This window comes from Pelodiscus sinensis, chromosome 31, assembly GCF_052426305.1.
Source record: "Pelodiscus sinensis isolate ZL-2025 chromosome 31, ASM5242630v1, whole genome shotgun sequence".
In the NCBI taxonomy this organism is placed as follows: Eukaryota; Metazoa; Chordata; order Testudines; family Trionychidae; genus Pelodiscus; species Pelodiscus sinensis.
In genome coordinates, this window is record NC_143082.1 from 1,861,450 (window position 1) to 1,887,273 (window position 25,824).

The following is a 25,824-nucleotide window of genomic DNA, read 5'->3' on the forward strand; positions in this document are numbered from 1 at the left end:
TTTTTTTTTTCATCTGGCCTTCAGATATGAAAGGCAGAGTGATTTAACACCTGTTTAGATTTGTCATCCATGTGACGAAATGAAAAGTATGCCGTTTGCAATAAACTTTACATAAAATAGTTAATTTGCATTTAATTTTAATGGTTCAAAGAATGTCAGGCAAAATGGTCGGCCCTCACGCATGTTCACTTCATCAAATCTGGCCCTCTTTGAAAAAAGTTTGGGCACCCCTGGGCTAGAGCAATGAGTGTCACCGCTCCTGGGTTGTCCCCCTAGGATGGGGTTAGAGCCACGTGCTAGTGAAACAACTGCGACCCCGTGGGCCAGAGGAGCTGGGTCCCCCGCACTGGAGCAGGCGGCTCTGGGCAGCGATGGTGCCTCTGTGGCCTGGGAGCCGACCAGGCTGCATATGATGCTGCCAGCGCCTGCCTCTGCAGCAGAATCGCCCCCCTGCCATCGCCCTGGCGGGCACCGGGCAGCGCCGCTTAGGCCCCAGGCCTCGGGCACCCACCGTTAGCAGCACCCAGGCTGGGCCCCTGCAGGATTCGAACCCGTCGCCGCTGGTGGGACACAGGTGAGGGCTGCAAGCCAGAGCCGCCCATACGGTACCTGCTGCCGTCACCGCAGCCCCTGGGAGTAGACACATGGCTCCCAGCCTGGCCCCACGAGACCAGGGTCCTGGGGCCTGGAGCATGGCTCCCTCAAGAGCCACACGCTGCTCAGCGAGGCGCCGGGCCTTGGCCTGTGCAGCCCCAGGCAGTAGGGGACAGTTGGCAGCTTCCTCAGCAGCAGCTGGTGGGTGCTGGAGACCAGATGCCAGGCTAGATGGGCCCCTGGAGGCTCGCTGGTGTGATCAGGGCCCAGGCATGCTGGGTGCTGCCCAGACCTGGACCAAGATCCCGCCCCCCGCTGGGCCAGGCGCTGCACCGCACTGCTCTCAGAGAGCCCCTGCCCTGAAGAGCTCACGCAAAGAGGAAACAGAGGCATGGAGGGAGAAGTGGCTTGCCCTAGATCACCCAGCAGGGCAGTAAACAGCGAGGACCAGCCCCCCCCACACACACACACACACTAAGCGAGCCGACTGGTACCAACCCTCAGTTTTCCTAGTCGCTTTATTTCGTAACAGGCTATACGTGGGGTTAGCGTAATACTGGCAGCAACGAATACACCTCTCGGGACGTGCCACTAACCGGCCCCCCAGGGCTACACGGCGGGCCAAGGCCCCTCCCGTCCCACGGTTCTGCCCCTGTGTGCGTGGGGGTGGGGGGTAAAACATTCGCTAAACATGCCGGGGTGCGTGTGTCTCAGGCAGCAAAGAGACGCTCCAGAAATTCAGCCCATTGGACCACGTGGGGGGAGGGGGGGGGCTGCTTTGCCACAAGCACCCGGGGGGGGGGGGGGATGAGCCTGAGGCTTACGCAGGCAACCGACACCCGGCAGGTTTCTTTGGGCTGCAGCCCAGCTGGGCGCGCTGGCCGGGGCTGAAATCCTACAACGGGCTGGGAAATTCAATGTGGCGCGTGTGCGTGGGCCGGGTGGGCTCAGCGCCGGCAGTGAAGGTGCGTGGGCTGGGTGGGCTCAGCGCCGCCAGTGAAGGCGCGTGGGCCGGGTGGGCTCAGCGCCGACAGTGAAGGCGCGTGGGCCGGGTGGGCTCAGCGCCGGCAGTGAAGGCGCGTGGGCCGGGTGGGCTCAGCGCCGGCAGTGAAGGTGCGTGGGCCGGGTGGGCTCAGCGCCGGCAGTGACGGCGCGTGGGCCGGGTGGGCTCAGCGCCGGCAGTGACGGCGCGTGGGCCGGGTGGGCTCAGCGCCGACAGTGAAGGCGCGTGGGCTGGGTGGGCTCAGCGCCGACAGTGAAGGCGCGTGGGCCGGGTGGGCTCAGCGCCGGCAGTGAAGGCGCGTGGGCCGGGTGGGCTCAGCGCCGGCAGTGAAGGTGCGTGGGCTGGGTGGGCTCAGCGCCGGCAGTGACGGCGCGTGGGCCGGGTGGGCTCAGCGCCGGCAGTGACGGCGCGTGGGCCGGGTGGGCTCAGCGCCGGCAGTGAAGGTGCGTGGGCCGGGTGGGCTCAGCGCCGGCAGTGAAGGCGCGTGGGCCGGGTGGGCTCAGCGCCGGCAGTAAAGGCGCGTGGGCTGGGTGGGGCCCCGGGGGAGCCGCGCCGGCAGTGAAGGCGCGTGGGCTGGGTGGGGCCCCGGGGGAGCCGCGCCGGCAGTGAAGGCGCGTGGGCTGGGTGGGGCCCCGGGGGAGCCGCGCCGGCAGTGAAGGCGCGTGGGCTGGGTGGGGCCCCGGGGGAGCCACGCCGGCAGTAAAGGCTCATTGCTCTGCCCACCTTTGGGACTTCACAAAAGTTTGGGTTGTGCCCTGAAAAGCTCCATGGAGCCAGGTAGCTAGAGAGCGGGAGGGGCTGCCCCCTAGTGGCCAGGTAGGGTAATTAATTCAGGCTGCCTCCCGGGGCGCTGTGATGTTTTTAAACACCCGTGCCCGTTAAAATCACGTCTAGCCTCAGCGCCGCCCTCGTTCCAGCACAGAGCTAGCACCAAGGCACGCGAGAGCATTCTTAAAAATCCAGAGGGGAAACCGAGGCATGGAGTGATGGGATGTGACTCATCCAAGGGGAGTCTGCCACTGGACGGAGTACCTACAGCCCCTGCCCAATGGCGGGGGCACATCCTCCCCTGGGGGGGGGTGAGGGCAGGGGAGGGACGTTCCCCACACGCATGAATTTCCAGGGGGTGAGGAAGAGGCCCGGGCGAGAATCCTGTGGCTGCCAGATGGAGGCTGGGGCGGTGCGACTGATGCTGGGGCAGAGCCTCTCAAGCCAGCCGTGGCTGGTCCTCCGTGGCGAAGGAGCCTGGGGGCGGCTAGGCCTGCAGCAGCAGCCGGCTTGGCGGGCGGGGATCGGATTCGGGGGGCTGGCGTCCGGAGACTCAAACAGCAAGCCGGTTCCACTGCAGGCTGCGAGCGGCGCTTCACCCGCTGCCTGGCCTTCATCCTGGAGCAGTGCTGGCCGCCAGCAGCACCCCCTGCCCCCCAGCTCCCACCAGCTGGGCCAGGGGCTCGGTCCACAGGAGGGACGGGGCTTCGCAAACTTCCGCTGCGCCACCTTCCTCCCCGGAGCTCGCTCGGTGGCGTCAGGGCAGCCGGGCGGAACCTTCCCCTCCCCCCCGCTGCCAGGCCTGGGGGCGGATACACGGCTGGCCCCTCCGCTACTGAGCCTCGGGGGGCAGGGCGGCTGCTGCAGGCTCGGCTTTCAGCTGCTTTGGGGTCCCCTGGAAGGAACATTTTGGCTTCAGTGTCAAGCTGGCTGTAGCCCTGCCCGCCCGCTCCATCTCCCCATTTTACATACGGGGAAACTGAGGCACAGTGCAGGGCCCACACACGCCACAGGTGATGCATAACAGACCCAGACTTCGGACCCAGGCCTCCACCGCCCGTGCCAGCGAGGGGGCGTGTGAGAGTTACATGGCCCGTCCTTGCTCCACCTGTGCCAGCCACGTGTGCATGTTACACGCACCGACCCATGTCAGCCACATGTGTGTGCGCATGTTACATGTCCCGTCCTTGCACAAGCCACATGTGTATGCATGTTACACACACCAATCCATGTCAGCCACATGTGTATGCATGTTACATGTCCTGTCCTTGCACAAGCCACGTGTGTGCATGTTACACACACCAATCCATGTCAGCCACATGTGTGTGCATGTTACATGTCCCGTCGTTGCACAAGCCACATGTGTGCATGTTACACGCACCAACCCATGTCAGCCACATGTGTATGCATGTTACATGTCCCGTCCTTGCACAAGCAACATGTGTGTGCAAGTTACACACCCCAGCCCTGCTTCACCTGTGCCAGTGAGGGGCGTGAGCATGTTCTGTGCACCGGGCCAGGCTGCACACACCGTGCAAGGGATGTGTGTGTGTTTCATGCCCCGGGCCAGGCTACGCACACCGTGCGAGGGATGTGTGCGTGCACATGTTCCATGCCCCGGGCCAGGCTGCACACACCGTGCAAGGGATGTGTGTGTGTTCCATGCCCCGGGCCAGGCTGCACACACCGTGCAAGGGATGTGTGTGTGTTCCATGCCCCGGGCCGGGCTACGCACACCGTGCGAGGGATGTGTGCATGTTCCATGCCCCGGGCCAGGCTACGCACACCGTGCGAGGGATGTGTGCATGTTCCATGCCCCGGGCCAGGCTGCACACACTGTGCAAGGGATGTGTGTGTGTTCCATGCCCCGGGTCACACACACCGTGCAAGGGATGTGTGTGTGTGTTTCATGCCCCAGGCCAGGCTGTGCACACCGTGCAAGGGATGTGTACGTATTCCACGCCCCGGGCCAGGCGGCGCACACCGTGCAAGGGATGTGTGTGCGCACGTGTTCCACGCCCCGGGCCAGGCTACGCACACCGTGCAAGGGATGTGTGCGCGCACGTGTTCCACGCCCCGGGCCAGGCTTCGCACAGCGTGCGAGGGATGTGTGTGCGCACGTGTTCCACGCCCCGGGCCAGGCGGCGCACAGCGTGCGAGGGGCGTGCGTCACTCACCGGGGAGGGCGGCTTGGCGAAGTTCAGGTGGGTGTAGAGCATGACGGCGATCTCGTTGTGCCCGGCCTCCCGTGCGATGGACAGGGCTGTGCTGCCGTCCTGCCGGAGGGGACGGGGTCAGGGCAGAAAGGGGGCAGCCGGCGGGGCAGGTTGGGGACTGAATCGCCCCAGGCCGGGGCTCCTGATAGGGGTGACCTGTCCCATCTCTGCAGTCGGCCCCCCAGTTCTCCTGTTCCCCTCTGGCTGCCCCAGAGGTGGGGGTTGGGGACCAGCTGGGAGGCGCTGGTTACACAGTGGACTGATGCATAGTCAAATATGCAAATCAGGGCAGTGGTCCATTTGCATAAGCCCACCTCCACTGCCCATTGGTTCTGGGAAGCTGGGTCTCGCCCCACCTGCCCCCTGCCCGCCGGCCCCCCCCCCCCGCCAGGCACTCACGTGGTCGGCCAGGCCTACGTGGCAGGCGGGCGTGGCCAGCAGCAGGCGGGCGATCTCGGCGTGGCCGTGCTCACAGGCGCACATGAGGGCGGTGGAGCCGTCGGCGTCCTGCAGGTTCACGTCGGCCGCGCAGGCCAGCAGGGCCCGCACCATGTCCTGGCGCCCGTGGCTCACGGCCAGCATCAGGGCCGTCTGGCCGGCCTGCAGGGAGCCGGGTCAGGGAGGGGCCCACAGGGAAGGGGTGGAGGACAGACCCCCCAGATCCCCTGGCTCCTGCTCAGCCTCCCACTCCCCCCGGGGCAAACCTTCCCCACCAGGCCTACCCCCTTCCTCCCTATGTTCCTGACCACGCCCACCCCAGGCAGACCCCGCCCATGGGCTCCTAGCCACGCCCACCTGGCCTGCTCCTTTCCACCCTATGTTCCTGGCCACGCCCACCCCAGGCAGACCCCACCCATGTGCTCCTAGCCACGCCCACCTGGCCTGCTCCCTTCCTCCCTATGTTCCTGGCCACGCCCACCCCAGGCAGACCCCGCCCCTGTGCTCCTGGCCACGCCCACCTGGCCTGCTCCTTTCCACCCTATGTTCCTGGCCACGCCCACCCCAGGCAGACCCCACCCATGTGCTCCTAGCCACGCCCACCTGGCCTGCTCCCTTCCTCCCTGTGCTCCTGGCCACGCCCACCCCAGGCAGATCCCGCCCCTGTGCTCCTGGCCACGCCCACTCTGGCCAGGCTCTGCCCCTGTGCTCCTGGCCACGCCCCCTGTACCCGCCCCACCTGGCTGGCTTTGGCATTCACGTCGCCAAGCTGGAGCAGCTGCCGGATGGTGGCCATGTCGTGGTCGGAGCGGGTGGCAGCCAGTGCCGTCAGCATGATGGCCGTGTAGCCCGCCTTGTTCGGCTTGTCCACGTGGCACAGCCCTGGGGAGGGGAGCAGTGAGCAGCGGCGAGAGCCCCCCGAGCCCTGGGACAGAACCCAGGAGTCCAGGGGCTCCCCGAGCCCCCGGCGCTAACCACTAGCCCCCACTGCCCCTCACCAGTCTCCAGCAGCTGCTTGACCACGGGGAAGTTGGAGTGCGAGACGGTGTAGTGCAGCGCCGTGTTCCCGTTCCCGTCCGCCATGTTGACGACGAACTCCAGCAGGCGGGACGCGTAGGCGCGGTAGGCGGCCAGGCGCCTGGCCACGGCCTCGGGGGCTGCCTCCCTGTGACACGACAGCTCCAGCCAGTCCTGCAGCACCAGGGCGTAGGCGGCCTTCTGGGGGAGCGGGAGAGGGGGAGTCGCATGGGGCCTCCGGAGCAAGTGACCCCCCCCCGGCTCCAACCACTAGACCCCACTGCCCTCCCTGTGTGGCCGGGTGGCTGGAATCGCCGTGTAACCCCTGCCAACGGGGCGCTTGGGGTGCTGGGTGCCGGCAGCGGCTCTAGCCGAGAGCAGGGCAGAGGGAAGGGGAGCCACACGGTCTCTGCCCCGAGGGGGGGGTGGAATGAAGGTGCCCAGGGAGGCAGGGAGGGGCAGGCAGGTGCCAGGGGCCCCTCCAGGCAAGTGGGGGATGGGGCAGGCTGAGAGAGATGCTCAGGGTTCTCTGGGCGGGGGGCTTGTGGCTCCCTCTGAGCGGGGGATGGGGGCCCGTTGAGGTGCCGTCCTGGGCCTCAGATGCCAGAGCTCTGTTGCCGCCTCCGCCCCAGGCTGCTGCAGGAGCTGGGACAGGTCAAAATCCCCCCCCCCCCACTGCCTCAGTTTCTCCTTGTGAGATTGGCTTTGCAGAGGGATCTAAGGATTATTCCCCGTAACGCCCCCTGCCGGGCGGGGAGCCTGGTGCTGGTCCGTTGTCCGAGGCATTCGCGGCTCGCTCCGCCCAGACCAACAGCCAGGACCCCGGAGTCCTGGCAGCAGCCGGAGCCTGCCGCGGGGAGGTCGCCAGTGTCCCCTTTAATGTTCGCCACTCATGTGAGGACTAAAGTTTGTTTCAAGCGCAGGCGTGCACCACCCGCAGAGCCACCCACTGCCAGCTCCTGGCCCCTTCTCGCCCCCTACCGTCTCCTGGCCCATGAGTGTGTCCGGGCCCTCCAGGTACTCGCGCAGGGTTTCGCAGGCTGCTGACAGCTCCGGGCCGAGTCCCGTCCTGCAGCGAGAGGTGGGAGCCGGGACTGGTGGGCTGTTCCCCATGGGGAAGCACCCTGAAGATGAGCCGGGGCTGTCGGGGGAGGTGACTGAACACGGCCCCCAAGGGTGCACACACCAGGCTGAGGAGCCGGGGCACGGCGGGTGGAAGCCGATGGCCAGAGCTCGGGGCCTGATGCTGCCTCGAGCGGCTGGGCAGGGAGGGGCAGAGCCAAGCCAGCATCCAGTACCCCCCGGCGCGTTCCCCTGCCCGGGCTGGGGCCAACCCAGGCGTCCAGGCTCCCTGGCCTCGCCCCTGCACCCGCTCGCGGGAGGGCTCGGTGCCCCGTCGTTACCCAGCGTCTCTGCCTTGTGCCGCGCGGGGGGGGTCGCCTGCCGTCGCCGTGTCGCCCGCGGCAGGGACGCCCTGGGGGGCCTTGGGGGGCCCCGCCTGCCTCGCCAGGGGCCCCTCGCTGGCCTCGTGGTACTCGCTCTCCGTGCTCTCGCTGTCCGAGTTCTCGGCCGTACTGGAGCCCGACGAGGACGTCAACTCGTACCTGGGGGGGGGGGGGGCAGGTTCCAGCAGGCAGGGCAGCACCAGCTGCGCCCCCCCCCGAACTCCTGGCTCCCAGCCCCGGCTCTAACCACTACACCGTGGTTCCCGACTAACTACTGGGCCCAAAGGGGCCAGCGGCAGGACCCAGCCCCCCAGCTGTGTAGGGCCGGGTGACAGACCAGCCCAGGCCCTGTAGGAGCCCATGGCAGGCCCCTGGCCTTGTGGGGCTGGGCAGCAGACCTCCCCGGCCCCAGATCCCTTGCGGATCCCATGGGACCCCGCTGCACCCAGCGGAGCCGGGCCCCAGCTGTGAGCTAACGGGGCTGCATGTTCCCGCTGCCCAACACCCCCCACCCCGTCCCGGCTGGGAGTCCTGCAGCCCAGCCCCCGCTGTAACCGCAGAGGGAACCCAAGCGTCCTGCCCCCAGCTCCCCCCTCCTGGTGGGGCAGGGGCAGTTCCTCCCCTCCCCCCGCCGCCGGGCGACTTGCTGCCTCCTCTCCTTACCTGCCGTTGACGCCCACAAACTGGGAGCTTTCCTTGCCCCCCCGCTCCGCGGCCTCCTCCTGCCTCTCTGCGCCGGCTCGGACGCCCCCCTGCGCTGCGCCTGGGGGGTGAGCAGAGGGGCCGTGGTCAGAGCCTGCCCTGGGGCCCTCGCTCCTGAATCCCCTGGGCCGCTGAGCCCCTCACCTGGGCCCTCCGCCTGCCCTGGACACGGTGCAGCCAGCTGAGCTGGGACGGGGGTCTGTGCGGCCGGGGCCTCCGGCTTCCGGCGGGCTCCGGGGAGCTCTGGAGAGAGGGGGCAGAGGGGGCAGGGTCAGAGACAGGCCCATGCCGGGGGGCCTCCGACCCAGGAGTCCGGGCTCCCGATCCCTCCAGCCACGAGGCGACGATGCCCGTCCGGGCCGGGCAGGCACCCAGGTGCGGCGAGCGGCTTTGCTGCCTCGCGTGTTCCCGGCCCTGCCAACTCCACCCCCAGCCACTCCCAGGCCTAACCCATCGCCCCCCATCCCCGAGCCTCCACGGGCCCCACTCCCGGGGCTGGCAGCGCCCTTCAGAGCTGGCTGCTCCCGGGCACCGAGAGGGGCCAAAGCGCACCCCATGCGGGGTGTTCTCTGCACAGCCGGGAGCGGCTTGACGGGGATTTAGGGGGCTCAGACCCCTCCCCCCAGGGCATTTGTGGGGCCCGGGGAAAGGAGACGGGGCCGCCCAGCGTCACAGGCAGCGGGACTGGGGGGGGCAGAGGTTCTGTCCAGCCGGGCGCCGGGAGAGCCTGAAAAGAGCCAGGCCTGGCCAGGCTCCCTCCTCCCAGCCGGGTGGGGGCTGCTGGTGAACGTCTCGCTCCCCCGAGATTTGGGGCAGGCGGGAGCCAGGGGAGCCGCCGGCGGTTCCCGCAGGAGGTGTCGGCCCTCGGCTGCTCTGTCTGCATCGATTTCGGCGTCACGGCCCCGCGCCGCGGCGGGCTGACACACGGCCGGTCCCCGGCCGCGGGATGTGATGGGGGGGGGGGGGATTCTTTGTGACAGCCACTGCCAAGGCTCACAAAGGGGGCGTCTCTGCGGCTGCCCCCACCCAGCGCCAGCCCCCCCAGTCCCGGCCCCACAGCCCCTCAACGCGCACTGGCGACTGCCGGCACAGCGCCTCCCGGGCTTCCGCTGCGAGCTGCTGGTTTCGCCACTGGCCAGAGAGTTGGGGGCGCGGGGGGGGGGGGGGGGGGGGCCCATCAGGTCCCGATAGAACCGACCCTTCCAAAGCTGGTTTTAACAGAGACTGTGCGTGTCTGTAGCACGGCCCAGCGGGGGGGGCCCTGGGGGAGGCACCTAGGCCCTGGCCGGGGGGAGGAGTTTGAAGAAAGGAAGGGGGGCTGCCTGGGGCCAGGCGTGTTGTGTGGCTGGGAGAAGGGGCAGCCTTGGCAGTGGGAAGCGTGGAGGAAGCAGAATAAGTCCAGGCGGGGGGTTCAGGGCCTGTGCACCCCTTTCCCCCAAGCCTGTTTGCCCTGGGCCCAGTGGCAACGTTGAGCCTGCTTCTGTATCTCTGAGAAGCAAAGAAACTTCTACTCTGCGGCCTGCCTAAGCCACATCTGGCTGCGGACGGGGTGCAGGGTCGGGGGCTCCCCGATGCGCCGTCACGCCAGCGCTCCCCGTAAGCCGGGCGTTGGGCTCAGGAGAGAGCACAGCGCCCACAGCTAGTTAGTTTCCCCTGGTGGTGCACATCCACACATGCCTGGGTGCACGTGACAATTATTCCGCACATAGCTGGGAAAGATTGGAATTTGGAAGTCAAGTTAAATCCTAGCGGACGCCCGTATGATTATGACCTGGCTCTGCTAACCCACGTGACCTCTCCTCCCGGCCTGGCCTGGCCCCCGGAGCCATCCCCGGGGCGGTGCTTTCAAGCCCATTTACACGGGACCGGTTCTGGGTCGCTCGGGAACCCAGCCCATTCGCGCTGCCTGGCGCCAGAGGCCACGTGTGGACGCGCCGATGGCGGTTTGAGTCACGTTTCTTGCGGCACGGCTCAGGCTAACACAAGGCGTCTGTGGAGAGCGGAGGCTTCGCTGGTTGGTTTGCAACATTCATGGGGATGTGGGGGGTGACACTGGGGGTCTGGGCGGGGGGCCTGTGCGACGTGGGGGGGGGGGGGGGACGCTGTGGGTCTGGGCGGGGGGCCTGTGCGACGTGGGGGGGGGGGGGGGGGGACGCTGTGGGTCTGGGCGCCGTGCGGCTGGCCCAGGAATTTGCCTCGGGGAGACGCACCCGCCCCAGGGCGATGACTCCAACGCCGGGGGGCAGGGACCCTGACACAGTGCCACGACCCCGCTGAGGAATTCTGCTGCCAACCTGCCGGCCAGCAGCTCCCCCGGGGCCACCGGCAGGGAAGGACACGGGTGGGCGGCTCCTTGTGTGGTGGGGGGATGGGTTATAACCTCTCTCCTGTGTGAGGGAGTCTGGGGGGGGCTGTGAGTAGCCCTGGCTCTGAGCCGTTTGCCCTAATTCGACCCTCACAGCAGTGCCTCCATATTGCAGCTGGTTCATGGGCCGGCTGAGGGGGCACTGGCTAGCGGGGGATGGGCTGGGCATGGGACACGGGGCGCTGGCTAGCGGGGGATGGGCTGGCTGAGGGGGTGGGCACAGGAATGGGGCGCTGGCTGGCGGGGGATGGGCTGGGCATGGGACACGGGGCGCTGGCTAGCGGGGGATGGGCTGGTTGAGGGGGTGGGCACGGGAATGGGGCGCTGGCTGGCGGGGGATGGGCTGGCTGAGGGGGTGGGCACGGGAATGGGGCGCTGGCTGGCGGGGGATGGGCTGGCTGAGGGGGTGGGCATGGGAATGGGGCGCTGGCTGGCGGGGGATGGGCTGGCTGAGGGGGTGGGCACGGGAATGGGGCGCTGGCTGGCGGGGGATGGGCTGGCTGAGGGGGTGGGCACGGCAATGGGGCGCTGGCTAGGTCTTTCCCTCCATTTAGCTCTGCCCCTCAGCAATCCCCATCCCAGAACTGACCGGAGGCCTTATGGGGCAGGAAGGCCGTGGCGTGCCCCCCCCCCCCCCGGACGTGTGCGCTGGGCCCTACCTGGCGAGGCTCCGCCGCCCGAGCCCGTCCCGTCCCCGCCGGGCTCGGCCACGATGCTGATCTTCTTGACGCCGTGGAAGGGGGCGGCGTGGGGCGCGGCGGCGTGGACGGGGAAGGTCGTTTCCACCACCGTGGCCTGGGGCGGCGGCGCCGGCTCCCCCAGCGTCAGGGCCCGGAGGCTGGCGTAGGGCTCCCTGGTCTCCAGGCTCTGCGCCCGCTGGGGTCGGGGGGCCGCGCCCGCGTCCGTGCTGGCGGCGATCTCCGGCTCCCGCTGCACCTGGATCACCTTAACTGTGTCCACCTTGATGGGCACGTCCGGCTGCGGCCAGGGGGCCCGCTCCGCCCACCCCGGCCCCGCCTCGCCCTCCCGCCCGCCGGGGCTGCCCGGAGCCGTGCCCGCCTGCGCCAGCTTCTGCTGGGCGGCCTGCAGCTCCCGCAGGGCTTTCTGCAGCTGCTTCTCCAGCACGGCCACTTTGGCGGCCAGGGCATGCCCGGCCTGGCCCTGCCCCTCCGGCGCCAGCTGCTGCTCGCCCACGCCCACCCCCACGCTCCGCCTGTCCGCCTGCTGCCCTCCTGCCGTCCCCACCCCCACCGACCTCACCTCCTTCCTCTCTGCGCCCCCCGCGCCCTCCCGCCGGCTGCCTCCCTCCCCCGCGGCCCCTTCCTCCTCCGGGAAGTCGATGAAGAGCTCGCCCCGGCTCCGGCCCTTCCCGCCCCCGCCCGGGTGGCCCAGGAACTTCTGGCTTTTCAGCTGCACGCTCAGCTGGCGCTTCTCCTCCTGCAGCACCGAGATCTTGACCTGCAGCACCGGGATCAGCTTCACCTGCTCCTCCAGCTGCCGCAGCTTCCGCAGGGCCCCGGCCATCTGCTCCCGCACGTGCTGCAGGTGCCCGGGCGTGGGGCACACCGGGGTGGAGAGCCCCGAGCCCAGCGGGGTGCCCCCGGCCTGCGAGCCGCCCGCCAGGGAGCTGCTGGAGCCGGAGAGGCCTTGGCGCAGGCCGGGCGGCTCTCCGGTGCCCGCCTGGTCCTCCAGCTTCCGGCGGGCGTCCTGCAGGGTCTTCTCCACGCGGGCGTTGAAGGCGCTGGTGCCGCACTGGGGGAAGAAGCCGGGGGCGCAGTAGGAGTAGGAGGAGTGGCGGCTGTCCATGCTAGCGTTGGAGCACAGCGACTCCGTGGAGGTCCACCAGGAGCCGGCGCCGCGGGGCAGGGAGCTGTAGCGGGGCCGCCGGTGCACCGGGACCCGCCGGATGGTGTTGCCTTTCTCGATGTCATCCACGTACTTCAGGAAATCCAGGTCCAGGCGGTAGCCGTAGGGCGTCTCCACCGAGTAGGGCGGCTGCGGCTCCGGCATCCCGAAGGCGGTGGGGGAGGTGAGGGCGGGCTTTCCTGAGAGCGGGGGCAGGGGTCAGTGGCGGGGGGGCTGATTCCACCAGACTGTCGCAGACTCCCCTGCCCCCGCTTCATCCCCCTTTGCGGGGGGAGAAACTGAGGCAATGGGAAAGTTACTGCCACGTTCCTCCGGGCTCCCAGCCCCTCCCCTCCCACAGCTCAGCATAGAAGCCAGGCGGCCTGGCTCCCAGCACCCTGCCCTAACCATTAGACCTCCCCACCCCTCCAGCACCATTGAAAGAACCCAGGAGTCCAGGTACTCAAGCCCCTTTCTGCACTAACCACTAGATCTTCCTCCCTTCCCAGAGCAGGGAACAGAACCCACGAGCCCTCTGGAGCGTCTGGTCTCCCCAGGCCCCGAGTGGCACTACCAGTGCTCGGCCCACGGGAGCTGGGTTCATCCAGCGCCTTGCACCCTGGCGGAACCCTAAGGCCCTTAGAAAGCTAACGTGCTACCTACAGATGCCCCGGCGGCCTCCTTAGCTCGCGGGTCGAATGCAGCCACCTCTGGGGTGGGGCCCAGCAGCGAGATGCAGCCACCTCTGGGGTGGGGCCCAGCAGCGAGATGCAGCCACCTCTGGGGTGGGGCCCAGCAGCGAGATGCAGCCACCTCTGGGGTGGAGGCAGCAGCTGACTCAGCCCACAGCACTGGGCAGGCAGGGAGGCTGCTGAATGGTACCGAGAGCAGACCGGCCCGCCATGCCCAAGCACCCACCTGGGAAACCAGGCTCCATGTGCAGCACCTGGGCCATGCCGGCCTCTTGCCAACGTCGGCCCGTCACCGCGATCCCGGGGAGCCCTTAGAAAGGGGGGCGGCTCCGCCCCACGACCTGCAACAAGAGGCAGCGGCTGGGTACACGGCCGGGGGAGGGGCACGTAGCTCCAGCCCCCCCCCACCACCCCCGGAGCCTTTGCTGCTAAACTCCCACGTTCTGGACAGGGCTGAGAATAGAACCCAGGCGTCCTGGCTCCCCGCCCCCCCCACTCTAACCACTAGCCCCCACTCCCCTCCCAGAGCTGGGAACAGAACCCAGGAGTCCTGGCTCCCCCCCCCCCCCCCCACTCTAACCACTAGCCCCCACTCCCCTCCCAGAGCTGGGACAGAACCCAGGCGTCCTGGCTCCCTGCCCCCCCCACTCTAACCACTAGCCCCCACTCCCCTCCCAGAGCTGGGACAGAACCCAGGCGTCCTGGCTCCCCGCCCCCCCCACTCTAACCACTAGCCCCCACTCCCCTCCCAGAGCTGGGACAGAACCCAGGCGTCCTGGCTCCCCGCCCCCCCCACTCTAACCACTAGCCCCCACTCCCCTCCCAGAGCTGGGAACAGAACCCAGGCGTCCTGGCTCCGCCACCCCCGCCCTGGCAGATCCCAGCTTGTTTGTAGCCTGACTTTCAAGCCCCCCGCCCTCCCGGCTCTCGCCCTGCCCGTGACCCCCCCCCCCCCGCCTCCCCCCACCACTTTCCCAGCTGCTGCGTCTGGTTTCCTGGCCCCAACAGGCTGGGCCAGGCGCCAGCAGCTTGGATCCCGCCGCCCCCATCCGCTCACTGGGGGGTCCAGGGGGCGTCCTCTCCCCAGCCAGTGCCGGAGCAGGGATGTGGCCTCCCCCCGACCTACAGCTTCCCCCCACGGCTGGGTGGGGCTAAGACCCAGCCAACTCGTTCCACTCCTGCCCCAGAGCTCCAGGCCAAGGCATGCAGGGACTATGGGGGGCAACCCCCCCCTGCAGGGTCCCCTCCCCACTCCAGCTACCCCTGGATCCCAGAGCACGGTCCCCAGCACAGTACAGCCCAGGTCCTGCCCCGACCTTCCACTAGCCCCCACTCCCCTCCCAGAGCTGAGAACAGACCCCAGGAGACCTAGCGCCTACCCTCGCTCCAACCACTAGACCCCACTCCCCTCCCAGAGCTGGGAACAGACCCCAGGAGACCTAGCGCCTACCCCCGCTCCAACCACTAGACCCCACTCCCCTCCCAAAGCTGGGAACAGACCCCAGGAGACCTAGCGCCTACCCCCGCTCCAACCACTAGACCCCACTCCCCTCCCAGTGCTGGGAACAGACCCCAGGAGACCTAGCGCCTACCCCCGCTCCAACCACTAGACCCCACTCCCCTCCCAGAGCTGAGAACAGACCCCAGGAGACCTAGCGCCTACCCCCGCTCCAACCACTAGACCCCACTCCCCTCCCAGAGCTGAGAACAGACCCCAGGAGACCTAGCGCCTACCCCCGCTCCAACCACTAGACCCCACTCCCCTCCCAGAGCTGGGAACAGACCCCAGGAGACCTAGCGCCTACCCCCGCTCCAACCACTAGACCCCACTCCCCTCCCAGAGCTGAGAACAGACCCCAGGAGACCTAGCGCCTACCCCCGCTCCAACCACTAGACCCCACTCCCCTCCCAGAGCTGAGAACAGACCCCAGGAGACCTAGCGCCTACCCCCGCTCCAACCACTAGACCCCACTCCCCTCCCAGAGCTGAGAACAGACCCCAGGAGACCTAGCGCCTACCCCCGCTCCAACCACTAGACCCCACTCCCCTCCCAGAGCTGAGAACAGACCCCAGGAGACCTAGCGCCTACCCCCGCTCCAACCACTAGACCCCACTCCCCTCCCAGAGCTGAGAACAGACCCCAGGAGACCTAGCGCCTACCCTCGCTCCAACCACTAGACCCCACTCCCCTCCCAGAGCTGGGAACAGACCCCAGGAGACCTAGCGCCTACCCCCGCTCCAACCACTAGACCCCACTCCCCTCCCAGAGCTGAGAACAGACCCCAGGAGACCTAGCGCCTACCCCCGCTCCAACCACTAGACCCCACTCCCCTCCCAGAGCTGGGAACAGACCCCAGGAGACCTAGCGCCTACCCCCGCTCCAACCACTAGACCCCACTCCCCTCCCAGAGCTGAGAACAGACCCCAGGAGACCTAGCGCCTACCCCCGCTCCAACCACTAGACCCCACTCCCCTCCCAGAGCTGAGAACAGACCCCAGGAGACCTAGCGCCTACCCCCGCTCCAACCACTAGACCCCACTCCCCTCCCAGAGCTGGGAACAGACCCCAGGAGACCTAGCGCCTACCCCCGCTCCAACCACTAGACCCCACTCCCCTCCCAGAGCTGAGAACAGACCCCAGGAGACCTAGCGCCTACCCCCGCTCCAACCACTAGACCCCACTCCCCTCCCAGAGCTGGGAACAGACCCCAGGAGACCTAGCGCCTACCCCCACTCCAACCACTAGACCCCCACCCCTCAGCCCAGCAGAAGGGTGAGCTGGTGTCTGCCAGCGGAGGTGGCACCCATGCCCCAGGGGCATTTCTGTGCAGGGGCTGGGTGCAGAGACCAGGGACGGGGGCCAGAGAGCTGCAGGGATTTTCCAGCCCGTGGGCCAGGCTGAGCTCCTGGTGGGGTCGTTCCCAGCGCCAGAGCTCCGGAAAGTCTGACGCGGGCAGGGGAGGGGCTGGGTGCTGGCCAGGACGGCGTCTGGCTGGCAGGGGGGGAGCGGCCCCTTGGGGTCCATGGCAGGGGGCTGGAGCCCTCTGCCGGGCACAGGGCAGGGGTGAGAGAAAGGGGGGTCTCCGAACCCCCGAGTTCCTGGCTGCCAGCCCCCCCAAGCCAGGGAAAACCCCAGGAGTCCTGGTTCCCAGACCCCCTGCTCCAACCACTGGACACCACTCCCCTCCCCCACATGGGATTCCCCCAGACCTGGCACCAACGGGGGTGGGGGCGGGTGGTGCACCCGCCCCCAAACCCCTGAGCCCAGGCCTGCACCTGTCCCCCATGCCCCCCAAACCCTAGGCCCCATCTCCCTAGACCTGCACCCACCTCCCAACCCCCATCCCTCCAGACCTGCACCCCCTGCTCCCCCAGGCCTGCACCTGTTCCCCATCCCTCCAACCCCTAGGCCCCATCCCCCCAGACCTGCAGCTGTTCCCCATCCCCCCAACCCCTAGGCCCATCCCCCCAGACCTGCACCCCCTGGTCCCCCTGGCCTGCACCTGTCCCCCATCCCCCCAACCCCTAAGCCCCATCCCCCCTGGCTTGCACCTGTCCCCCATCTCCCCAACCCCCAGGCCCCATCCCCCCAGACCTGCACCCCCTGGTCCCCCTGGCCTGCACCTGTCCCCCATCGCCCCAACCCCCATCCTTCCAGGCCTGCATGGGCCTGTGCCCCCCATGCCCCTGGGCACAGCGAGCGCCAAGGAGAGGACCCGAGCCCGGGGACGAGCCGGACACAGCGAGCGATGCGAGGGAATCCCACGGCGCAGCGAGGGACCGGGGCTGCCGCGCCCCCCAGCCTGACCCAGACGCACAGGGCAGCGTGGCTGGCCCCCACGTGTGGGGCAGACCCCCCCGTACGGGGCAAACAGGCCTCTGACCCCCCCTCCCTGGCTGTCTGGCCGAGGGCAGCCAAGTCAGACGTCTCTGGTGCTTTGAATGGGGGGGCAGGATAATAGGGGTGCGGGGGGGGGGGGTCCAGGGATTTCCCCTTTGCGGCCCCCCCCCACTCTATTAGCAAGAGCAAGAGGGAAAGTAGCCAAGGGGACCCCCCCCATTGCCATGGCGACTGGAGGTGACATCACCCATGGGATGCGGGTCCTGGTGCCCCAGCAGCAAAGGGCAAGAGATGCCATCAGGGGAGGGGGGCGCCGGGGGGGGAAGGAGAATGGCTCCGAGCGGGATCAGCCGGGCCCCAGTGCAATGGAGCAATCGGACCCGGCTGGGGCGGGGGCACGGGGGGGCAGGGGGGGGGGGCTGGGGCGGGGGACAGGGGGGGGGGCTGGGGCGGGGGCAGGGGGGGCAGGGGGCGGGGGGGGGGGCACGGGGGGGCTGGGGCGGGGGGGGGGGGCGGGGGCTGGGGGTGGGACGGGGGGGCAGGGGGGGGCTGGGGGGGGGGGGGGCTGGGGCGGGGGCACGGGGGGGCAGGGGGCTGGGAGGGGGGGCAGGGGGCGGGGGCGGGGGCAGGGGGGGCAGGGGGGGGCACGGGGGCAGGGGGGGCAGGGGGCTGGGGCGGGGACGGGGGGCTGGGGGGGAGGGGGGGGCTGGGGGGGGGGGGGGGGCAGGGGGGGGGCTGGGGCACGGGGGGGGGGGCACGGGGGGGCAGGGGGCGGGGGCACAGGGGCAGCTCCACTGCTGGGATGGAAAATGAAACAAAGTTTGAAAATAGAATTGGGGAGGGTGTTGAGGCACAAACCCGGGGCTCAGCGGTGGGGGCTGGGGCAGGGAGCTGCTTGGCTGGGAGGGAGGAGGCAGACGGGCCCCCCCCCCGCGCAGCCAGGCTGGGCCCAAGCGACTCTCCCCGGCACCCATGGAGTGAGCCCCCCTGTTCTCAGCCTTGCGCTGCACCTGGGGGGGGGGGGGAGCAGCTGGGAGACCCAGGCAGGATCGGGCCCTCGGCCCATTTCACCAGCTGGGGAAAAACAGCTCCAGGAGGGCAGCGACTGCCGGTGCCCCTCTCTCCTGCCCCACGGCCCCTCCCCCCCAGCCCTGCCGGTGCCCCTCTCTCCTGCCCCACGGCCCCTCCCCCCCAGCCCTGCCGGTGCCTCTCTCTCCTGCCCCACAGCCCCTCCCCCCCAGCCCTGCCGGTGCCCCTCTCTCCTGCCCCACGGCCCCTCCCCCCCAGCCCTGCCAGTGCCCCTCAGCTCCTCCTCCCCCCAAGCCCTGCCGGTGCCCCTCTCTCCTGCCCCACAGCCCCTCCCCCCCAGCCCTGCCGGTGCCTCTCTCTCCTGCCCCACGGCCCCTCCCCCCCAGCCCTGCCAGTGCCCCTCAGCTCCTCCCCCCCAAGCCCTGCCGGTGCCCCTCTCTCCTGCCCCACGGCCCCTCCCCCCAAGCCCTGCCGGTGCCCCTCTCTTCTGCCCCACAGCCCCTCCTCCCCAGCCCTGCCAGTGCCCCTCAGCTCCTCCCCCCCAAGCCCTGCCGGTGCCCCTCTCTCCTGCCCCACGGCCCCTCCCCCCAAGCCCTGCCGGTGCCTCTCTCTCCTGCCCCACGGCCTGTCATCCCGGCCCTTTGCCTTGCCCCTCCCTCGGCCAGGCAGCCTGCGGGGGGAGAGCTGGGAACCCCAGGCCGGTGACTGATGTGAGAAAGGCCCTGGGGTCTGCAGCCCAGCGAAGTGGGGCTGGGTGAGGTGGGGGGAGGGGGGCGGGGCAGCAGGGATGGGGGGGTGAGGTGGGGGCCGGGGGGGAGGGGGGGCCACGCGCAGCCCTGGCCCTTTCCGTATATGGCAGCGATTTGCTCTAAAAATAAACAGTTTCGCCGGCAGCTACGTGAGAATTTCCTGCAGCCTGGGCCAGGCGCAGCCCCCCCCCCCGCTCGCTCCTGCAGCCCCCCCCTGCTCGCTCCTGCAGCCCCCCCCAGCCGGCGCATGGGGGAGACGGGCCCCTCCTGTAGGGGGCGCCAGTGCTGGTCCGGCCCCAGGCCAGGGGGTGGCTCAGGCCCAAGCTGGGGCCTGGTGTGATGAGTGGGGCAGCCTCAGCCAGGCGGCCGGCGGAGCAGGGAAGGGGCGTGGCCCCGTCGGGCCAGGCCGAAGCAGGGGGGCAGCCATGGGCCCGGCTCCAGGAACAGCCCCCCCCCCAACACAGGGTCCCTGCCCCGAGACACCCCTTCCCCCGCCCCCCATGGGAGCATTACCCCCTGCCCTGCCCCCCACAGCTCTCCCTGGCTGGCCCCCAGACCCCCCCCACATGAGCAGCTGCCCAGCCCCAGCCCCACAGCTGGCTCCCAGCTCTCACCACTGCCAGCGCTGCCTCCTTAGTGCGCGGCCTGTGTCTGGGCAGCCGGGACGCCAGCACCATGCCGCTTCGCCCGCCCGGGCCCTCAGGCCCAGCACCCGCCACCGCCCTGCGGAGCCAAAGGCACCAAGTGTCAGCCACTGAATGCAGAACCCAGGCGTCCCGGCTCTAACCACTAGACCTCCCTCCCCTCCCCGAGCACAGAGAGAACCCAGGCGTCCCGGCTCTAACCACTCGACCTCCCTCCCCTCCCGGAGCACAGAGAGAACCCAGGCGTCCCGGCTCTAACCACTAGACCTCCCTCCCCTCCCGGAGCACAGAGAGAACCCAGGCGTCCCGGCTCTAACCGCTAGACCTCCCTCCCCTCCCGGAGCACTGAGAGAACCCAGGCGTCCCGGCTCTAACCACTCGACCTCCCTCCCCTCCCGGAGCACTGAGAGAACCCAGGCGTCCTGGCGCCCAGCAGGGCCCTGCCAGCCTGTGCAAAGCAACCAGCTGCCACCGTGCGCTGGGCTCTGCTCAGGGGACCAGCTCCGCTTGTGCCACGGCCCCACGTCACTAAAAGGTCAATTTCAACCCAGGGCAAGAGTCAGGCGCTGCCCAGACCCCGGCCGAGCTCAGGGCCCGAGGAGAGGGGCCACGTGGGGCCAGGAAGAGGAAGGGAAAGGGGGCTGGAGAGCAGAGAGCCAAGGGGCACCCAAAAGCCCCCGAGCCGAGAGCAGGCGGGACGGACGGGGGAGCACAGCCGGCTGGGACTCCCCTTTTCATTGGCTCCGAGGAGTCTCTCTGGACCGTGCCCAGGCTGGCTGGAGCGTGTGGGCCGGGTCCCGAGCGCCTCTGCCCCAGGGAATTGGGGCCAGCCGGGGGCCCTGCCCCCCTGCGAGCCCAGCGTCCCACTGGGGGACCCGGCTCCAAGGGGCACTGGCCATGGCCAGGCAAGGCCCGGGGGGGGCATGGAGACGGGCAGGGCCCGGGGGGGGCATGGAGGCGGGCAGGGCCCGGGGGGGGGCATGGAGGCGGGCAGGGCCCGGGGGGGGGGGCTATAGGGTTGGGCAGGGCCCGGGGGGGGGGGCTATAGGGTTGGGCAGGGCCCGGTGGGGGGGGGGGGGCTATAGGGTTGGGCAGGGCCCGGGGGGGGGCTATAGGGTTGGGCAGGGCCCGGTGGGGGGGCTATAGGGTTGGGCAGGGCCCGGTGGGGGCTATAGGGTTGGGCAAGGCCCGGGGGCATGGAGACGGGCAGGGCCCGGGGGGGGGGGCTATAGGGTTGGGCAGGGCCCGGGGGGGGGCTATAGGGTTGGGCAGGGCCCGGTGGGGGGGGGGGGGCTATAGGGTTGGGCAGGGCCCGGGGGGGGGGGCTATAGGGTTGGGCAGGGCCCGGTGGGGGGGGGCTATAGGGTTGGGCAGGGCCCGGGGGGGGGGCTATAGGGTTGGGCAGGGCCCGGGGGGGGGGGCTATAGGGTTGGGCAGGGCCCGGGGGGGGGGGGGGCTATAGGGTTGGGCAGGGCCCGGTGGGGGGGGGGCTATAGGGTTGGGCAGGGCCCGGGGGGGGGGGCTATAGGGTTGGGCAGGGCCCGGGGGGGGGGCTATAGGGTTGGGCAGGGCCCGGGGGGGGGGCTATAGGGTTGGGCAGGGCCCGGGGGGGGGGGGGCTATAGGGTTGGGCAGGGCCCGGGTGAGGAGTCCAGCCATGGCGGAAGGATTTGGCGGCTTCCCAAGGCCCCGGCTCCCACACACTGGAACTCCCGTGGCTCCTGCCCACAGCTGGCACCGCGGGCTCCCTGCCTGGCTCCGCGCACGGGCAGCTCCCACCGTCGCCCTGGCCCCGGCCACAGGCCCGGCCCCAAACGCAGCCACCTCTGGGGAGGCCGTGGGCTGGGGTGCAGTGTGCGGGGGGCAACTCCACAGCCCCTCCCCCCCCGTCCCCAGCACTGGCCCAAAAGCGCTGCCTCAGCAGCCTCCACGTGGCTCTCCCGGGGCCAGGGGCTACAGCTGGGCTGCGCTGCCCCACAGCCGGGTGGGCACATGCTGCTGATGCCCCTCCCCCCCCTCCCAGTCCCACCGGTGTCCTTCGCCCCCCAGCCCCTGTCCCCCAGCCCTGCCGGTGCCCCTCACCACCGCCCCACAGCCCCTGCCGGTGCCCCTCACTCCCGCCCCACAGCCCCTGCCCCCCAGCCCTGCCGGTGCCCCTCACTCCTGCCCCCCAGCCCCTGCCAGTGCCCCTCACTCCCACCCCACAGCCCCTGCCCCCCAGCCCTGCCGGTGACCCTCACTCCTGCCCCACAGCCCCTGCCAGCGCCCCTCACTCCCACCCCACAGCCCCTGCCCCCCAGCCCTGCCGGTGCCCCTCACTCCTGCCCCACAGCCCCTGCCAGTGCCCCTCACTCCCGCCCCACAGCCCCTGCCCCCCAGCCCCTGCCAGTACCCCTCACTCCCGCCCCACAGCCCCTGCCAGCGCCCCTCACTCCCACCCCACAGCCCCTGTCCCCCAGCCCTGCCGGTGCCCCTCACCACCGCCCCACAGCCCCTGCCAGCGCCCCTCACTCCCACCCCACAGCCCCTGCCCCCCAGCCCTGCCGGTGCCCCTCACTCCTGCCCCACAGCCCCTGCCAGTGCCCCTCACTCCCGCCCCACAGCCCCTGCCACCCAGCCCTGCCGGTGCCCCTCACTCCCACCCCACAGCTCTGGGTGCTGCTAGAAGGCGGGCGCGGGGGCAGGGGCGTGGGTGAAGCTGGCACATTCCTGCTTGTTTTGCAGCTGGGATCTGCAGGGTGCTGGCTCCGAGTGCCGAGGGGCGGGGGGGCTGCGCGGGGCGGGGTGTGTCTGTTTTCCAATCCCTGCGTCCGGTCCCACAAACCCGGCTGCTCCTGACGCCTGGAACGGCCGAGCCGGGGGGGATCTAATGCGATTAGAGGCTCCCTGTCCCTGTGGCCCCTGGCTCCAAGAGCCACCCCCCAGCCTCGCTGCATGTGCCTTGGGGGGCTGGGAGTCAGGAATCCTGGGTTCTAGCTGCAGGGGGCGGGTGTTCTGGCCCCTCCATCCCACTGCAGAACCCTCCTCTGAGTGCCGGCCCCACGGACACCCCGGTCTGTACAGGGCCTTCGCTGCCCGGCCGGGGGACAGCGAGAACACCCTGCCCCCCCAGACCTCAGCCAGCGCGGCCTCTTTAAGGCAGATCCGCTCCCTCCCCCAGCTGCCGGCAGCACATGGAACCAATTAGTCCGGGCTGGGCTCACATGGGCCTGGGCAGGCTCAGGTTTCAGCAGGGGCCGAGATGCAGCCGCCTCTGGGGTGGGGCTGGGGAGCTGTTTCTGCGGGTCCCCGGGTGCATCTCGGGGCTGGGCACAGTCGCTGCCAGCGGGTGGGGACGCCGTGACTCAGACACCCGGGTTTGCGCCCGGCTCTGTTCTAAGCGGCGGGGGCTTGGGTACCACACGGCCCCCGGCTGCCCGGCCCGCTCTGAGCCCCCCAGTGCACAGGGCAGGGCTGGGGGCACCCGCCCAGCAGGGTGGAGGGGCAGACACAGGCCAGCTCAGTGCTCCCCACCCTGCCCATCCCCGCGGCCTCTGGCCTCGGCTGCCGCCTTCCAAGCTCTGCCTGTGCCGGAGAATTGGGTGGGCTTCCATCCCGAGGGCCGAGGCCAGGCCCCTGGATGGGGAAGGCCCATAACCTGCCCTTCAAAGGCCACTGGGGGCGGGGGGAGAACACGGACAAGTTCTGGGGATCTGCAGGTGCAGAGGAAATACGCCGAGCCCCCTTCCCAGCTGGAATCCCGACCCCCACGCCCCCCCCAGCCACAGGCCCCGCCCGGGCCCCCGAGGGACTTTCCCTTCACTTCCGCCAGGGCCTGGCATGAAAGCAGCGATTGTCCGACCTTCCCCCGCCTGCGCCCTGCGCACAACGGAGCCATTCAGCCTCCGAGCCCCACTCCCCTCCCTCCACGTGGGGGCAGGGCAGTGCCCCATGGGCGAACGGCCCCCCAAGGGGGCAGGGCTGTGGGAATCCTCCCCTTCCCACTAGCAAAATTGGGGTCCTCGGACCGGGGCGGGAAAGGGGCAGCGGGGGGGGGGGGCATGGGCATGTGGGGGGGCTTTGCAGACCCCCAGAAGGAGGGATCTAGCCCAGCCCCTCTGCCTCCCACCCCAGTTCCACTCCTGGTGCGAGGGCCGCGACCGCAGGGAGCAAGGAAGCTGCAAAGGGGGAACCATCCGCAGGCTTCAGGGCCGCAGACGCTGCCGGGTCAGGAAGGAGCCTCAGGTTGGACCCGCCCAGCTGGGGCCAGGGATCCCATGTGGGGGCAGGGAAAAGAGCTGGGCCTCTGGGGCTGGCGGTGGGAAGGCGGCTGCTGCCCCTTCCCCAGCCCTCCTTCGCATGGAGGGTCCAGCCCCCCAGCCGACCCCCCAACCCCTCCCTGCCCCAGCGCCCAGAATGGGGAGCCAGGGGGTGAGGCTGGGCTCAGAAATTCCTTCCTCTTTCCCTGGCTTTGAGCCACAGTCAAGTCCTGGGGGGTGGCTCCTGCCCCACTGTCTTGCCTGCAGGGGGAGGAGAGGGGTGGGGGCAGGACGGGGCAGGACCAGGGCCCAGCCCCCGCACTGCACCCTGCCTGGATTCCTGGCCCATCAGCAACCCTGCAAGGAGCCAAAGGCAGCTGCCCCACACTGCAGGCAAGAGAGACCAGGAGGCAGCACGGCCTAGTGGCCATAGCTCTGGATTGGGCACCTGGATGCCACGCCTGCCTCTGATCTCCCGGGTGAGCCCCTTCCCCCGCTCTGTGCCTCAGTTTCCCCGTGTGTAGCCTGTGAGCCCTTCGGGGCCAGGGCTGCCTCTCACTCCACCCCAGCGCCGGAAACAAGGGGCGTCCCACACTTAGCTGGCGGGACATACAACCGATCTCAGGGGCCCCGAGATCTTCCCCCCGGTGTCGCCCCAGAAGTGGCCACGGAGGGGTTAACTGCTAATCCCGGCTCTGCTCCTTCTCTTCTGCCATCAGCTGCTCCCTGGCGCAGGCCCGCCCGGCCGCGCCCAGCCACCCACCCAAACCCCGCCAGGGCCAGACCTTCACCTCCTTCAACCCCTCCCCCCCCAGGCCACCCCTTTCCCATCCCCCCGGGCTGCGATTCTCCCGTGCTCCCGAGCCCAAAGGGCAGCCACGTTCCGCACCAGAGGCAGCCGCATTCCCGCGTGCGGGGCTGCAGGAAACAGACTCTGGCGATGGACGGCCCCGATTCGGCGACCGCTTTTCCACGTGCAGAACTGGAGGTGTAGCCTGGGGCTGTAGAGGCGACCCCCCCTGTCTGCAGCGCCTGGCCCGCCAGGACCCCAGCGCAGCGCAGCCCGGCCCGGGGACGCGGCTGCCGGGCTAGAACCGGCCACGGGTGTGGGAGCAAATCCGGCCACTACCCGTAAAACCAGGGGCCTTAAACCTGGAACAGCCGGGCCGGGGAGGTCTGAGTAACCGGCAACCGGAGGAGTTTTCTGCTGCCCAGAGCCCGGCCGAGATCAGGGCCCGTCGGGCCGGGCGCCCCCAGACGCACAATACGAACCAGCCAGGGAGAGGCAAAGGGAGCAGCCCAGGGCCACGCAGCAAGTCGCTGGCGGAGTTGGGCACTGCCCCCCCCCCAGCCCAATGTCCGATCCCTCCGCCCCCCCGTGCCCCGGCCCGCCCCACACCCCGGGCCGTGCCGCCCCCACGCCGACACTGCGCCCGGCGCCCACCCCTCACCTGGCGCCCAGATGTGCGCGGAGCCCGGCACCGGGAGCGAACTGCAGGGCGAGCGGGACAAGCCACGGACCCCTCCAGCCTCCGCCCCCCCCCCGGCCAGCGCCGGCCCGAACCCGCCCGCGCCCCGGCGGAAAACAAGGGGGAAGCCGCTGGCGTCTAATGACAAACATCTGGAGCTGGGAGCGCGGCTCCCCTCCCCCAGCGCAGCGCAACCCGCAGCCCTGCCCCCCCGGAGCGGAGCCGGCCCGCGCCCCGGGAGAGGGGCCCTCGAAAGACCCGGCCTCGTCCCGCGCCCCGGGCCGGGCGGCGGCTCCCGAGGCGCGAAGCGGGAGCCCGGATCTCGCTCGCTCGCTCGCTTACCTCGGCGGGGAGCCCGGCCGGACCTGCAAGGGGGCGAGGCGGCGGGTTAAGGGGAGCGGGGGGCACCGCGCGGGGGGGGGGGGGGCGCTCGGCTCTCCCAGGGGGGCAGCCGGGCCCCGAACGCCGCGGGCCCCCCACGCAGCCTCCCTCCCGGGGGGGGCGGGGTCCCTGGGGCAGCGCCCCTCGGGGGTCCCGGGCCGGGGGCTGCGGTACCTTTCCCCGCTGCCAGGCGCCCGGCCGCCGCGGAGCTCTGGCGAGGAGCGACCGGCCCGGCTCCCGGGGGCTGCCTGCGGCCCCGCCCCCGGCCCACACCCCTGCCCGGCTAAAAGCGGCAGAGACCGCGGGAGCGGGGCCCGATCCGGGGGCGAAGCGCTGCCCAGGAGCAGGCGCGGCCCCGGCTGGTGCCCAGGGGCCCCCGCGAGGGGCAC

General features: G+C 70.2%; 1 protein-coding gene across 7 annotated transcripts; it reads right to left on the bottom strand.

Annotated features, from left to right (window-relative positions):
* Positions 1-1,094: 1,094 nt before the first annotated feature.
* KANK2 (KN motif and ankyrin repeat domains 2) lies at positions 1,095-25,745 on the bottom strand. Of its 7 annotated transcripts, none has more exons than XM_075916152.2 (13): positions 25,610-25,745; positions 19,319-19,427; positions 13,312-13,426; positions 11,208-12,593; positions 8,328-8,426; positions 8,145-8,244; positions 7,440-7,640; positions 7,018-7,105; positions 6,018-6,234; positions 5,759-5,901; positions 4,981-5,181; positions 4,543-4,641; positions 1,095-3,260 (listed from the first exon to the last, which is right to left on the bottom strand). In XM_075916152.2, the coding sequence occupies exons 3-13, from the start codon at positions 13,346-13,348 to the stop codon at positions 3,198-3,200; spliced, it is 2,634 nt and encodes an 877-aa protein (XP_075772267.2). In that variant the 5' UTR covers positions 13,349-13,426; positions 19,319-19,427; positions 25,610-25,745; the 3' UTR covers positions 1,095-3,197. The 7 variants fall into 7 exon arrangements, with proteins under 7 accessions (XP_075772267.2, XP_075772260.2, XP_075772262.2 ...); XM_075916145.2 differs by having other exon boundaries at positions 6,018-6,237; positions 25,610-25,744; XM_075916147.2 differs by lacking the exon at positions 25,610-25,745 and adding an exon at positions 25,037-25,181 and having other exon boundaries at positions 6,018-6,237.
* Positions 25,746-25,824: the final 79 nt, after the last annotated feature.

Bases quoted from the DNA above. Each gene is read 5' to 3' on its own strand.
- KANK2 (XM_075916145.2), bottom strand. From the start codon at position 13,348: ATGGCCCAGGTGCTGCACATGGAGCCTGGTTTCCCAG. The intron at 7,106-7,439 runs GTAACGACGGGG...CTCTCGCTGCAG, and splicing joins GCACAAGGCAGAGACGCTGG to GACGGGACTCGGCCCGGAGC. The intron at 5,902-6,017 runs GTGAGGGGCAGT...TCCCCTCCCCAG, and splicing joins CAAGCAGCTGCTGGAGACTG to GGCTGTGCCACGTGGACAAG.